The sequence below is a fragment of the Marmota flaviventris genome, chromosome 10 (assembly GCF_047511675.1).
Source record: "Marmota flaviventris isolate mMarFla1 chromosome 10, mMarFla1.hap1, whole genome shotgun sequence".
NCBI lineage: Eukaryota > Metazoa > Chordata > Mammalia > Rodentia > Sciuridae > Marmota > Marmota flaviventris.
In genome coordinates this window covers 57495282-57510280 of record NC_092507.1, presented here as the reverse complement: position 1 = coordinate 57510280, position 14999 = coordinate 57495282, and the positions used below count along the sequence as shown (strand labels likewise).

At 31.7% G+C, this 14999-nt stretch overlaps 1 protein-coding gene across 2 annotated transcripts in view; it reads right to left on the bottom strand.

The window, feature by feature from the left end:
• The window catches only part of Lrrc7 (leucine rich repeat containing 7), a 429867-nt gene that overhangs the window by 251952 nt on the left and 162916 nt on the right, over positions 1 to 14999 (bottom strand). For both annotated transcript variants that reach the window (XM_027949501.3, XM_071618746.1), the window contains exons 4-5: positions 14352 to 14430; positions 1722 to 1811 (exon numbers count right to left, since the gene is read on the bottom strand). In XM_027949501.3, coding sequence (XP_027805302.2) covers positions 1722 to 1811; positions 14352 to 14430 — 169 coding nt within the window. The remainder of the gene's footprint in view (positions 1 to 1721; positions 1812 to 14351; positions 14431 to 14999) is intronic.

Sequence of the window (14999 nt, the reverse complement as noted above, 5' to 3'; positions counted from 1 at the left end):
AAATTATAATAATGAAATAGTATATTTTGACACAGAATTTACACAAAACTTAAATCCTAATTCTAGTTTTGGTATTAGTATTGTATTTTCTATTCGCCTGTATCTTGTCCTCACTTTAGGACAAAAGAGAACTGACAAATATTCGAGAGAAAAATTGTCTTAGGGTGATAATTAAATATTTTATGATTTGGTAATTCAAAAGCATATTGTAGTGTTGTAATCAGTACCAGAAGGGCAATTCTAGTTTATATGGATAGATGGTGATGTTCCAATTCACACTTAGAAGCCAGGCAAACGATTTTTAAAAAATCTGTGAGTTTTAAACCCTGCCCAAGTACATGGTGCTTGCAGCTGTTGTAATATTGTGATTCACAAAAGTGAAGGAGTCTGGGAATCGCTTCTGTGCTCTCTGTATGTGAATAGAGGCTTCTGCAGGTTGAGTGACTTCATCATTACACTGAGATCTTAAGGTCAACAACCTGCTTCTGTCAACATATAGGTATTCAATTATGCTTGACCTATTGTTTGAACAATTTCAAAGGTAATTATTTGGAAAAATGCAGTTGACAATGAAAATGTTTTGACTCTTAAGATATATCTTTTACATAAAAATTCATTGCAGAGCACCTGGAAAATATTTTTAAAAATATGTAAATGAAAATTGAAGTTACCAAAAATTTTACTTCAGAGTAACCAGCCCCTTATTTCATGCATATTCACAGTGGAAAATTAGTTTATATATTTTTGTTATAATACACTCCTAGATTTATTGTAGGGACTTTTGAAAAATGTTTTCCTAAAGTGAGATTACTAATTGCTACATAGTATTATCATTGGGATAAACCATAATATATCTAGCCAATCTCAGACAGATGTGTGATCCCCTGTTTTCATTTTGTCAGTAATGATAAATATACTTGTCCGTAAATCCTAGTGTGATATCTGATGGTGGTATAAGAGACTTCTAGAAATGAATTACAAAGGCAATTGTTGTAAATATTTTCAAAGCTTTTAAAGCCTGCTGCCCCACATGAAGTATAACAGTCTCCCAGTTCCATGAGCAAAGCGTGAGGTTATCTCTCTCCTCATACTCAAGAAAGTTTTTGCAATATACTAGGACATTTTAATTTGTATTATATTTATTAATTGTGAAAATATGCATTTTTCATATGTTCAATTGTCATTTGTATGTTTATTATGAATGGCTTGTGCCTGGCAATTACCCATTTTCCCTCAAGAACTTTCTCTTCATATTCATTTTAAGAATTATTTATATATTAAGGAATAAATAATTTTAAAAATATGAAAATACTTTCCTACTTCATTATTTTCCTTAAATTTTGGCTTTCTGGTTTATTTTATTTTAAAAGTAATTGGTCAAATCTATCTATCCCACTTATGATATTTTCTTTTACTTCTGTACCTATAAAGGTATTTCATAACCCAAGAGTGATAAATATTCATCTGCATTGTTTTTCTAGATTCTTTTTGACTTTATTTTTAACTCCCTAATTTATCTAGAATTTATTTGATTATTAATGCTATGTGAAGACCTAATTTTATTTTTTCAGAAAGTTTCATTAATTAAGTCTTATTTATTGTATAATAATGAGCTCTATCTTTAATCACAACTGTCACTTTTGAAATCTCATCTGCTGGAGCTCAGAAAGCACTTAGTGAATATGAAATAAAATTGCATAATTCATATTTCTTAGTCTTACCTTCCAAAATTGGCTGGAAGAAACTCAAGAAAGGCGTCATTCAGGTAGAGCTGGGTCAGGTTTAGAAGCTGAGTGAAGCCATCAGGGAGTCTAAAAGGGAGTTAAAGTTTTAGTCACTGCATCAGTGTTGCTATAGAAACAGAACAAAAATATATATCTCTGAAAAGAAAAAATAGATATGTAATACATTTTCCAACTCTCCTTTGGTATCACAGTAATGGAAGAATTTATTGAGCATGTTGTTACAGTTTGAAAATTTTGTCTGTTATTAAAATAAATGGCATTCACCCACTTCCATGCTGCTCTCCTATACTGAGATTTATGTCACTGCTAAAGTTAGTGACAGCATCTCCTACAGCTGGCCTAACTTCATGCATGCCAGTCAAGACATATTTTTTTTTAATGGAACTCTCAAATTGTATGTCATGTTTTCTTTTCAATTTTAAGATTAGCATTACTTTCTCAATAGAACATTCATGTATATAGTCAGGCAAGAATATGGAATATATTTGATGATTTCATTTAATCATTAAAATTTGTCTATAATTTGTTACCAAGATGAAGAAAGTTACCCAGTCTGAAAAAAGAAGGAATATGCCGACAGCTTCACTAACAATTTCTTTAATGTAGGCCCAACGTGCTTACATATTATGATTCAGTTTAATCTAATTCGTGTTTGTTAAAAATGAGAAAGAATATTGAAAGGCAATTAACTAAGAACCACAGAGGGTATAAGAGGCATTCAAAATTAATAAAATATTTTTTTGGGGGAAATTTTAGAAACAAAATGAGGTAATTATTTAAAACATTATATCTTCTTCACTAGAAAAGATTAAAGATTTTCCAGGAGAATTTGTTTTTTTGGAACAATATTGAATTGTTTCCTGTAAGTAAATTTCTATTTAAGCAATTTTATTACATATCTGCAGTTTAGTCCAGAGTATGTTCTTTCATAAAATACATTTAAATAGCATTCAAATTTGCCTTCTGCTCAAATTATTACCTATCTCCTTCCTTAGATTTTCTGCCAAAATTGTTTAAAGAGCTGCTGGTGTTCATTGCTTTTCACTACTCCTCAAACCATTATTTATTGGCATGTACCCCAACTCTATTACTAAACCTGTCCCTCATCAAAGGCTCCAATGACCTCTTAAGTCCCAATTCCATTAGCTTCATTTTGTTCTGTACCCCACACAGCCTAGCAACAGTTGCCATCCTTGACTGCTCTCGCCTTATTTGCTTCCTAGCACAACAGTTTTCCTGATTCTCCTACTCCTGGGACATTGTATCTGAGTTTCATTTCATGATTTCCCTTCTTCTGCTCAATCTTTGTTATGAAACATTTTCTATACATAACTGAACATATGCATGTATATATTAGAATGAAAAATAGAGATACTCTGGGTTTCAACACTGCAGCACAAAAGGAGCAGGCAATGACTTCCTCAATAAGACCCTGAAAGCTCAGAAAATAATACAAGAGTGAGTAAATGGGATGGCATCAAATTAAAAAGCTTCTGCAAGAAAAGGTGACAATTAGGAATGTGAAGAGAGAACCTACAGAATGGGAGAAAATCTTTGCTAGCTACTCTTCTGACAGAGGATTAATATCCCAAATACAAAAAAAAAAAAAAAAAAAAAAAACCTCAAAAAACTTAACACCCCAAAATCAAATAACCAAATTAATGAGTGGGCAAATGAATTAAACAGGCACTTCTTAAAGAAGAACTAAAAATGGCCAACAAATATATGAAAAAATGTTCAACATCATTAGCAATTAGGGAAATGCAAATCAAAACTACCCTGAGATTCATCTCAAGTCAGAATGTCAGTCATCAAGAATACAAATAACCATAAATGCTGGAGAGGATGTGGAGAAAAAGAATACTTTTACACTGTAGATGGGACTGTAAATTAATACAACCACTATGGAAATCAGTATAGAGGCTCCTCAACAGGCTAGGCATGGTACCACCATATGACCCAGCTATACCACTCCCTGCCATTTATTCTGAAGAATTAAAGATATCATACTACAGTGATACATGCACACCCATGTTTATAGCAGCATATTTCACAACAGCCAAACTACGGAACTAGCCTCGGTGTCCATCAGCGGATGAATGGTTAACGAAAATGTGGTATATATACAGAATGAAATTTTATTCAGCCAGAAAAAAATGTCATTTGCAAGAAAATGGATGAAACTAGAGATCACCATGTTAAATGAAATATGTCAAACTCAGAAGGTCAAGAGTTGTATGTTTTCTCTCACATGTGAAAGCTAGAGAGGAAAAGGAAAAGAAAGGTGAATCTCATGAAAATCAGAGAGATCAGTAGAGAAAAGAAATCCAGGGTGAGAGGTGCAGAGGGATGGGGACAGCTCTAGGGGTGATATGGTCCAAATTATATTGCTATATTTTGTGTATGTATTAATATGTAACAACAAATCACATCTGTATGTGCAACTATAATGCACCAATAAAAGAAGTGTGTGTGGGGGAGATACCCTCTGAGTACTACTCCTTGATTACATCTTCTGATTTGCTCCACAAATTCCCAAATGATGTTAATTATTTTGCTTTTTAAGAACTTTACTATACAACTATTTTATTATGTAAAAAAGAAACATTGTATGGTTTTGCATGTTTTTTCCTTCACATTACATAAATCAAGTCATACTGTGTACATTTCTAGAAACATTTAAAATCAGCATTAGATTTTTTTCAAATTCATCCATTTTAATATAAATGGCCATCATAGCATACTATGCCATTATATTTATATGCCACAATTTATTTACTATTTTCCTTCTAATGAACATTACACTTGTTTCTAATTTTGCTTTGTGATTACAAACACTAACTTCTGTGAATACTGTTGAACATATATTCTAGTGTACCTTTAGAAGAGGTTTACCCAAGTTAACATCCCTAAGAGTGACATCACTGGGTCACAGAAAATATTTAAACTCATTATATATAGCAAGATTTTATTCAAAGCAGTTTCATCTATTTATAACACAACCATTATTGAACAAGAACTTCTCCTCCCCATGTCCTTCTTAACCTTTGCCTTTGTCAATTTTGTAAATGTAAAACAATAATAATAACTATTTCCCTGATTAATTCACAACATCTTATCTCATAATTTTACGAGCAATTTATGTTTTCTGTGAAAAACATGTTTATTTGTTTTGTCCATTTTTTTCTACTGGTGCCCCACCCACTCTCCCAGGCTTTTCACTGTAGCACACACTGACTACTAGCCCCTTATCCCCTGCTGGTCTTCAGCTGTTGGAATCTGCTCTGCTCATTCACAATCCCAGAGAATCAAAACCCCTCAGAAGCAGATAGCAGCTACTGATTACAGCAATAATAACTGGGCTCCCCCACTCACTGTGTTTGACAACTCCATGGGAGTTTGCACTGTTCCAAGAGATCAAAGCCCAGAGACCTATACTAGTAAACAGACTAATGACACCCTCAACAGGCAATTACTCTGTGCTGAGATTCTGTGCTTCAGGGAATACACACACATTAAACATAACTAATATTCTTATCCTCTCTTTTAACAATTACTAATACATTTTCAGGACACCAATGTTATATTGGTTATTTTTGCTGCAAACATCTTATTCTGTTTTGTATACTGAAGTTGTCTTATTTGAATATGGCTTCATAGAGAATTTTTCCAGAAATTTGCTCTTCGAGAGAGAAAGGATTCATGAAAGCATAAGAGAAAGAAACAGGAAGCAGAGGAAAAGTGGGGCGGATTATAATGTAGAGGTAAGAAGATATTTGAGATGGATGACAGAAAGATGAGTTATAAATTGAATATTTTGTTCATGAGTATTGGGGGTGGGGGTTAAGATTTGAGATCATGGATAGGGGATAGGATTTAGAGGACCTTGAATTCTCAACTCAAAGTTTTGAATTTGATCCCATGACACGAAAAAAAAAAAAAAAACAAAAACCTGTGGTAAATAATTATTTTTCTCTGTGTTTTCCTTCGTTGCAATAATATCAGAACTCTGATAGTATGATAGTTTTCATGATAATGGCACAGATCTTTTTTTTTTTTTTTTTGGTACTGGGGATTGAACCCATGGGTGCTTAACCACTAAACCACATCCCCAGCCCCTTTTATTTTTTATTTTGAGACAGGGTCTCATTAAATTGCTTAGAGCTCTGCCAACTAGCTGAGGTTAGTCTTAATCCTCCTGCTTCAGTCTCCTGAGTCGCTGAGACAGCTAACACAGTTTTTAATTGACATTTACTATCCTATTATCTTATTTCCTTGGATCATTCATAGAAAGGACTTACTTATAACTTTTAAAAAACAGTTCAATGAAATATATATAAAAGTAGAAAGTGAAAAATATTAATCTGAAAATTGACTTTAAAAATGTCACTACTAATTAGTAAAAATGATTTAAAAATACTAATTTTATAGTTATAGAGACAGAACCACCTGGCTTTTCTCAGTCCACTATTCTTTCTATATATGCACAAAATGGTATTGTATCATTTATTTGATCAAAATCTATTTCTTTAATGCTGTTACTCTGACAATGCCTCAGAAAAATCTGGATTTTTATACAAAACATTCTTTTAGAGCTTAAAAATTGACCACAAGTTTTTCATGTTAAAACTGCAAAATTAGACTACCAAAAATAAATTACATGAAATACCAGAATACAAAATAAAATAATTTTTTTCAGCCTGGTTATGATACATATGTGCTGATATTCTATATTGAACTTTCCTTCTTTAAAAATGTAAACTTAAGGATATATGTACACACATATTGCCTTATTTAGTAGCATCTGTATTTTTTGATTTAATTCATTTTGATGGTTACTCTGTGCTGAGATTCAAAATTAATGCTTTTTTACTTATAGGATAATTCTGTTTACAGATGTAGTACAGGGCTTATACCAATGATGCTTTATGCTAGTATTGGGAATTTTCCATTTCTAGGAAGGATAAATTATAAATTATTTAAAGATAAAGAATGTTCTAAACATCTAATGTTGTATTTGGAAAATAATTGGCAATAAAAAATAGATTAGATATTATTGATAAATAGAGTTAATAAGTTTGCTTAAGCAGATATTCAACTTTCTTTATTAACTTTATGCTACAATTCTGTAGTGTCTAATTGGGACAGGGGCCCCACTTAACAGTATCATCTTTTTCAGAGGAATGTCTGGGGAATTATGAGGAAGAAGGTATTTCTTAGCAAGCTAGGTACACTTGATAAAGATGGCAGTCATGGTTCCCTTTATCCCCTTTATTCTCTTCCAGACTATAAATAAAATACAATATTTTATACTAAGTAAGGAGCTTTCAATAATGAAATGATTTTATTACCCCCAAATGACTTGATGGTTTTCAACATTTGACTGATTTGTTAAAAATTCCAAAGAATGTATTTCATAAATTGATAATTTTCTCTACTAAATAAACACTTTCTTGTTATTAATTCCCTAAATTTAAAATAATATATTCAGTCTACAAAAAAGAAAGGAGAAATAGATACCCACACAGTTTAGTAGTTAAGCAAGTGGGCACTGATGCTCCAAGACCTGGTTTGAATTATAGTTCTTTCAATTATTATATATGTGACTTTTGCATGTTACTTAACTTTGTAAAGCTCAGTTTCTGTACTTATGAAATGATAATATCCATTCTTCAGATTTGCTCCAATAATTAAATGGTTACCTGTCCCGCAGTAAGAATCAGGAAATAAGAGAATTACACTACTTTTCCTTAGCATTGTTTTTATTCTAATCTTTTCATATTAACTAGAATACTCTTTTAATTCCCCCACCTTTTTTTCCTTTTTAGTGGTACTGGAAATGGAATCCAGAGCCTTTTTCATGTTAGGCAAGTGCTCTACCTGTGCGCTACATGCCCAGTTCTTTCAATTTTGAGTCAGGCTCTCATTAAGTTGTCCAGCCTTGTCTCCAACTTGCCATCCTCCTGCCTCAGCCTCCAGAGTAGAGTAGCTGGGATTACAGGTGAGCATCACCTGACCCAGCTATTTTAAAAACGTTTATAAGTGCTTATTTTCACTACTGAAATAAGCACATTAATATTGGTTGCAGACACCCTTGTTTCAACATTTATATCTTCCTGTTGCATTTTCTTTAGAAGTTAAATGAAAACATTTCAGGTGTCTGACCTCTAATACAATAGTTAAGCTACATGAAATTAATTTTTTTTAATATATTGGGATTAAGAAACCAATGTTAAAGTTTCTACTCTAAATAGAAAGTCATTTTACTCTAAATATTTTCATTCCAGGCTTAAAATTATAAAATGAATAGAACATTCAGAAAACCAAATATTTCTCATATCTACCACCTTCTCATGACCATGACCATGATTACCATTTCATGTATTTCCAATTTCTTAATAAGTGTTTTAACATTAATGCAAACTTATATCATTATTTTAATTTATAATTCATCTTTTAATTTCATTGCCTAAACAGTGACTACATAATTCATAACTCAAACTAGGATGTTGTTGAAAGCTAAGAAGAAGTTAGTATTATAGTTGTTCATGAAGAGTGAAGGGGGTTGATGTGAGCAGAGAAAAATGCTCTCCTACATGTAACCTTGATATTCACCCAGCAGATGTACCAAAATTTATAATAATTTCCTCCTTGTTGAACATCATGAATATTTCAAAATTTCTAAGTACACCTTTAAATTTATACCAAATAAAAATGTTCAGATATAGTAGAATATATTAAGGAGAAACTAGGAATTTAAATACTAGCTTCATGCATTCCTTTCAGTAAAAAGTTAGTAATAATATTTATCTATATAATGTAGCTATTGCAAAAATTAAAAGAAATTATTGTGTATAAGAACCTGAGATACTGTAGGTTCTCATTAACAACAGCCTTTGCTTTTCTTATTTAATAGTTACTTTAAGTTTTAATTGTGATGATATTCTCCAGTGACTTAAGAGGTTTACATCTAAAATTAAAACTAAAATAGTTACACTCAGACCTATAGTTTTTATATTCCAGAATTTTCATGACTTGCTACTTCATAAATATTTTAGGGCAAAGGAAATAACAGAAAAACAATACATAAAAATCAATGGAACCAAATATACTTTTTAAAATAGATCAGTACAATTGATAAATCTCTAGTCAGTGTGATCAAACAAAACTTGAAAGAAGACATACTACCAGGAATGAAAGGGAATCACTAAATAATTCACAGATATCAAAGGCCCAATAAAAAAATTTTATGAAAAATAATGACAATGAAGAACTCTAGATAGGGCAAAGAGGTTGGAGGGGAAGGTAGAGGGCATGGGGTTAGAAATGATAGTGGAACATGATGATCATTATTATCCAAAGTACAGGTATGAAGAGACAAATTGATGTGAATATACTTTGTATATAATCAGAGATATGAAAAATTGTGCTCTATATGTGTAATAAGAATTGTAATGCATTCCACTATCATATATAAATAAAAAATAAATAAAATTCTTCTTCAGGGAGAAAAATAATATGACAATAATTTTTTAAAACTTACATGAAGTATGCAATTTCTCTCAAAACACAAAGTAGTAAAGGTCACTTAAAAAGAAACAGGTAGTTTGAAGTACCATACAGTTATTATGAAAATTCAATTTGCAATAAAAAACATTCTTATAATGAAAACTGCAGGCCTGAATGGCTGCACTGACAAAATCTGCCAATATTTAATAAGAAAATAATACCAAATTCTATACAATTTCTTATGGAAAATAGAACAGAACATTTTCCAATTCATTTTATGAAGTTTTACCCTGATAGGCAAAACCAGGCAAAGAAATTACAAGAAAAGGAACTTCAGAAGAATATGCCTCATGAACATAGATGGAAAAACCATCAACAAATATTACAGCAATTGATACAGAAAAATGAATAATACTTCTTGACCAAGTGGAGTGTATCCCTGCAATGTAAAGTCGGGTTGATGTAAAAAAAAAATCAATGCCAGTCACCATATGATCAGACAAGTGGAGAAAAAACAGATAATTATGTCAATAGATGTCGAAAAGGTAACTGAAAATATTCAACAACCATTGATGATTAAAAAAAAAAACTGTCAGCAAAACAGATATAAAAGGTGTGATGAATACTTTCTCTGGTGGCCCCCTTGATCCTCACCTCCTGATGTTCATGCCTTTGAAGCATCCCCATTTGATTGTTGGTAGGACCTATGATTTGCTACTAATCAACAGAATGTGGCAAATTGTACACTACCATAACTATGTTATATTAGAAGACTCCATCTTACCAGAACACTCACTCTTACTCAGTTGTTGTCCTTAAAGAAGCAAACTTCCTGCTGTGAGCTGCCCGTGGAAAGGATTATGTGGCAGGGAACTATATACAGCCTTTAGGTCCCAAGAGTAGCCTCTAGCTGACAGCTAGGGTAAAGCTAGGATATACAGCTTTATAACAATGAGGAAATGAACTTGTCAACAAAGTAAGTTGGATTCTGACTTGTATTGTTCTCCAGTAAGTCTCCTGATAAGAATACAGTTCAACTCATACCTTGATTACAGTCTGGTGAAACCATGAAGCAGGGAACCCATGCCTAGATTCCTGAACCACTCTGAACCACTGAAATTGAGAGATAATGAGTATGTATTGTTTTAAGCTGCTAAATTTGTGGTGATTTCTTACATAGCATTAGGAAATGAACACCGATTTTGCTACTCGGAATGGGGTTCTGCTGTAACTAATTCCTAATAATGTGGAGTGGCTTTAAAACCAAGTAGTAGTCACAGACTGGTAAATGCCAAAAAGTAATAACAATACATAATAGCGAAAGTCTACCTCACTAAGACTGAAAGCAAGTCAGTGATTTCTATTCTCACTTCTTGTATTTGATGTGTAAAGGAGGACCTAGCCAAGATAATAAGGCAAGAAAAATAAATGGCATACAGATGAAAAATAATAAAATAAAACTATTTTATTCACAGATGACATTATTGCTTACATAGAAAATCTCCCTCAAATCTGCAGAAACAATCCAGGACTAAAGTTGAAGGATATGAGGTGGATATATATAAATCAATTATTTATACATAATAGTAATAAACAAATTGGAATTATAAATAAAAAATCTACAATAGCACAAATGACATGAAATGTTCAGGAAAATAAATAAAAGGTGCAATATTTATATATTGAAACCCATAAAGCCTTGATAAAAGAATTACCCCCCAAAAAGTATGTAGTTATACTATGCTCAGAGACAATGCTAAATATTTTAAAGACACCAATGTGAGTCAAATTGAGCTATAGGCTCAAGGCAATGACTATAAAAATGCCAGCAGGATTTTATATCTCTGAAGAATTGGCAAGCTCATTATAAAATTTATATAGAATGATGGTCATAAAATAGTCCAAACAATTTTGATGAAGAAGAACAAAGGTGAAAGAAGGATTCTTACTCCCTGATTTTGGGATTTACTATAAAGCTAAGATAGCATGGAAATAGGATAAGAACAAGCATATAGATTAATGTAACATAGTATAAAATCCAGCTATGGATCCAAACATGTATCAACTGATTTTCAATAAAGGTACTTAGGGTAATTCTATAATGAAAAGATAATGTTTCTAACAAATGGTATTGAACAACTAGGTGTCTATGTGCAAAGAAGTGAACCACAGCGCTTAAACCTGACACATCTGCAAAAGTCAACTTTAAATGAACACAGACTTAAATGTAAAATCTAAAACCTAAGCTATAAAAAGTTCCAGAAGAAAGGGTAGGCAAAATTGTTATAACTATGAATTTAGCAAAGAGCTCTTAGGAAAACAGAGCACAGATTATAAAATATTATTAAGTAGGATTTCACCAAAATCAAAACTTCTCTTTAAAGGACACTATTCAGAACACAAAGAGATAAGCCAAAGAATTGGAGCAAATATTCACTAACAGATATCTTATCAACTAAAGGACTTGTATCTAAAATATGCTATCAATTCTTTGATTCAATAATAAAAATGTGTCAACAAAAATTTGGAATCATTAAAAAAGAAGCAATATATTTTTAAAATAAGTACAAGGCAAGGTACTAATTATGCCTTAAAATGTAAATTAAAAACATAATGAGATAACACATCTACTAGTTTGGCTAAAATTAAAAAAATAAAAACTTATAGCACCAAATAGGGACACAGACAAACAATAACTGAAACTCTAATACACTGCTGTTGGGAATGCTCAATTTAATAGCTCTTTTGGAAGCAATTTTTAAGTTTCTCATAAGGTTAAACATACAGGTACTATATTACCCAGGTATTTATGTAATACAAAAGAAAACACACTCAGACATACACCTGTACTTAATTTATATAAGCAGTATTCATAGTAGTCCAAAAGTGGAAACAACCTAGATGGCTGTCAACAGATAGATACACAAATCATGTTCTAGCCATACAATGAAATACTACCTACCAATAAAGAGGAATGAAGAATTGATTATTGAAACACTATGGCTAAATCTCACAATCATATATTAAATAAAAGAAATCAGACACAAAAGTATCTGATATATATCATTTATATGACATACAGCATTTATATGACATTTTGGAAAGGGTAAAACCATGGGGATATTAATCAGGTTACAGTGTATGTTTGGGTTTAGATAACTTTTGGGGATGTTGAAAATCATCTGTATCTAGTTCTGGTGACAGTTACATGACTATGTACATTTATTAAAATTCATTGACTCATACTCCAAAAGCGGATGAACCTACTTATACATCTTATATCTTTAAAAACCTGACTTTGAGAATTAATATACTACTTCAGTTTACTTTTCTCTTGAGTCATATTTTATGAATTCCCAAATTGCTTAATGTTTACAGAGTTAGACTTCTTTTTAAAAATGAAACAGTTTGTATCTTTCATCTTTTAAAAGTCGAATATGTGAATGCAATTCAGAAACATTCCATAAAACTACTGACTTTAAACTTTGTAAAGATATAATTTAGGGTCTGGAGCTGTGGCTCAGTGACAGAGCACTTGCCTAGCATGTGTGAGCCACTGGGTTCAATTCTCAGCACCACATATAAATAAAAAATAAAATAAAGGTCCATCAACATCTTAAAAAAAAGAGTATTTTTTTTAAAAAAAAGATATAATTTATCACCTGGCTTCTACCACCAAAGAACTACCATGGTTCCTAAATTATAGAAACTATCAGAACTAAAGAATTAGGAAAAACCAAAACAAAACAATTTATTATCTCTGCTGGATCATGTGACTAAGGTTAAGGAGATGTTTGTAGTAACATCTATTTTGTGGAAATGTTGGAATAATCATATTTGCTCAAAGAATTTTGGGATTTCTCTCTCTGTATTCTATTTTGGTTTTCTCTCTCCATATTCTATTTTTGAGGCAGAAACACTGTAACGTTCAAACACATTTTATTGTTTGATGTTCCACACTTTCTATAAAGGGACTCAAATTATTTCACAAACAACTTGTATAAAGACCTCCTTTTAAACTTCTGCCTCATCCCTGATCTTATGTGCAATCTTATCTATGATCCATAGGAAACAACAGGTCCCTTTCCTCAACTTCGCTCGTATGAAATTTGTCTTCAGTTTCTCTTTGATTAGCTTCTTTGCCTTCTTATAGACAATACTCCATTCATTAAATGCCTTCCCAGTGGGCTTTTCCCCAACCTCCCCAGCTTTATGAGGACAAAGAGCTGAGAGATTTTGCTCAAATCCCAATGTCAGTTTGATATAATTAATACCTTCTTTCTTGGAAAGTTTATTACCTGCATCCCAATACCACAGATTTGTTTTAATCTATCCCAAATAATACTACAACTGCGAATAGCCTTCTAGGTTCTATTTCCACTTCATGCTTTTCCATTCAGTCTCATGACTCATCCAAGCCATTCCCATCACAATTTCTTTACTGGATCCCATAGACTTCTATCACTACATCACACCCTCAAGTCATGGTCATCTCAAAATCTTATTTTTCCATAGAATTCCTTAGTAGATCTTAAGTCACAAAACCCTTCTTCTCTGATCCTAACCTCCTTATCATTTGTACCTTCTATTGTACTATCTTCATAGGATGATCTCTGCCATTTCTGTAATCCCTCATATACAAATACTTCCAATTGATAGCCATATTTAATTTTTTGATCTATACAAACAGATTTCTTAATCTATTTATCAATATCTTAAAGTCTTGAACTCTCTTGAATTTCCATAAGATCCTTGATACTAATTTCCTACTATGAAAAGAACTAATAAGTGTTTTCTTAGTTTTGACGATCATCCATGGAATGTAGTCTGAGAGCTCCAGAAAAATGATGACATAGTTTGCTTCAAAACAATGATATCCTGTGCCAGTTGGCACCATTCCTACTCAGCAATGTTTTAAATCATCTTTTGTAGAAGTATTCTGATTTGGTTATGTGTTTCCCATCATTTTATTAAAGGCTATATCAAAGCTACATTTAAGATTCAATTATTCAGTTATTATTATAAATTTCATTATTTTAGTATATTATCATCCAAGAGGAACATAAATGCAAATGAAATGAAATAATTTATACTCACTTAGAAATGGGATTGACACTGGCTTCAATAATTGTTAAACACTTACAGCACTTTATATTTTCTGGGAATTCTTGTACACCTGAAAGGTGAAAACAAACAAACAAACCCAAAAGTACATGAGAGTGTTCCAGCAAAGTATAGTCCTAATGTTAACTAATTAAAACTACAAGTCAACATACAGTCTAAATGCCATTTTGGATAAACATTTAGTAGAAATGATAGCCTGATAATGTCACGTGGCATGCACATGTAAACGTATATTTTTGTAACAAAGGTTGAATCTCAAATAATACTTTGTTATAGCAATATTGGTAATTGTATATAAAAGTGAGGATGATTATTTTTGACAAGAGATAGATCTTGGCTCTTTATTAACCTAAAGAAATAAAATAAAAATACTTTAAATTATTTAGCTAGTACAATGCCCTAATAGGGAAAGAGAAAAATCAATAAATATAAAGAAAATTGAAGATAAAATCTTTCTTTCCAGGAATCATTTTATAAATTGGGAAGAATGGACACATACATACATGTGAAGAGTAGTTAAAGACACATCACAAAAATAATACACATTCCCAAACTAATATGGGGCTCTAATAAATTGCATAAAATTGTGTGTGTGTGTTTGTTGCATACAGCATTGCTCTG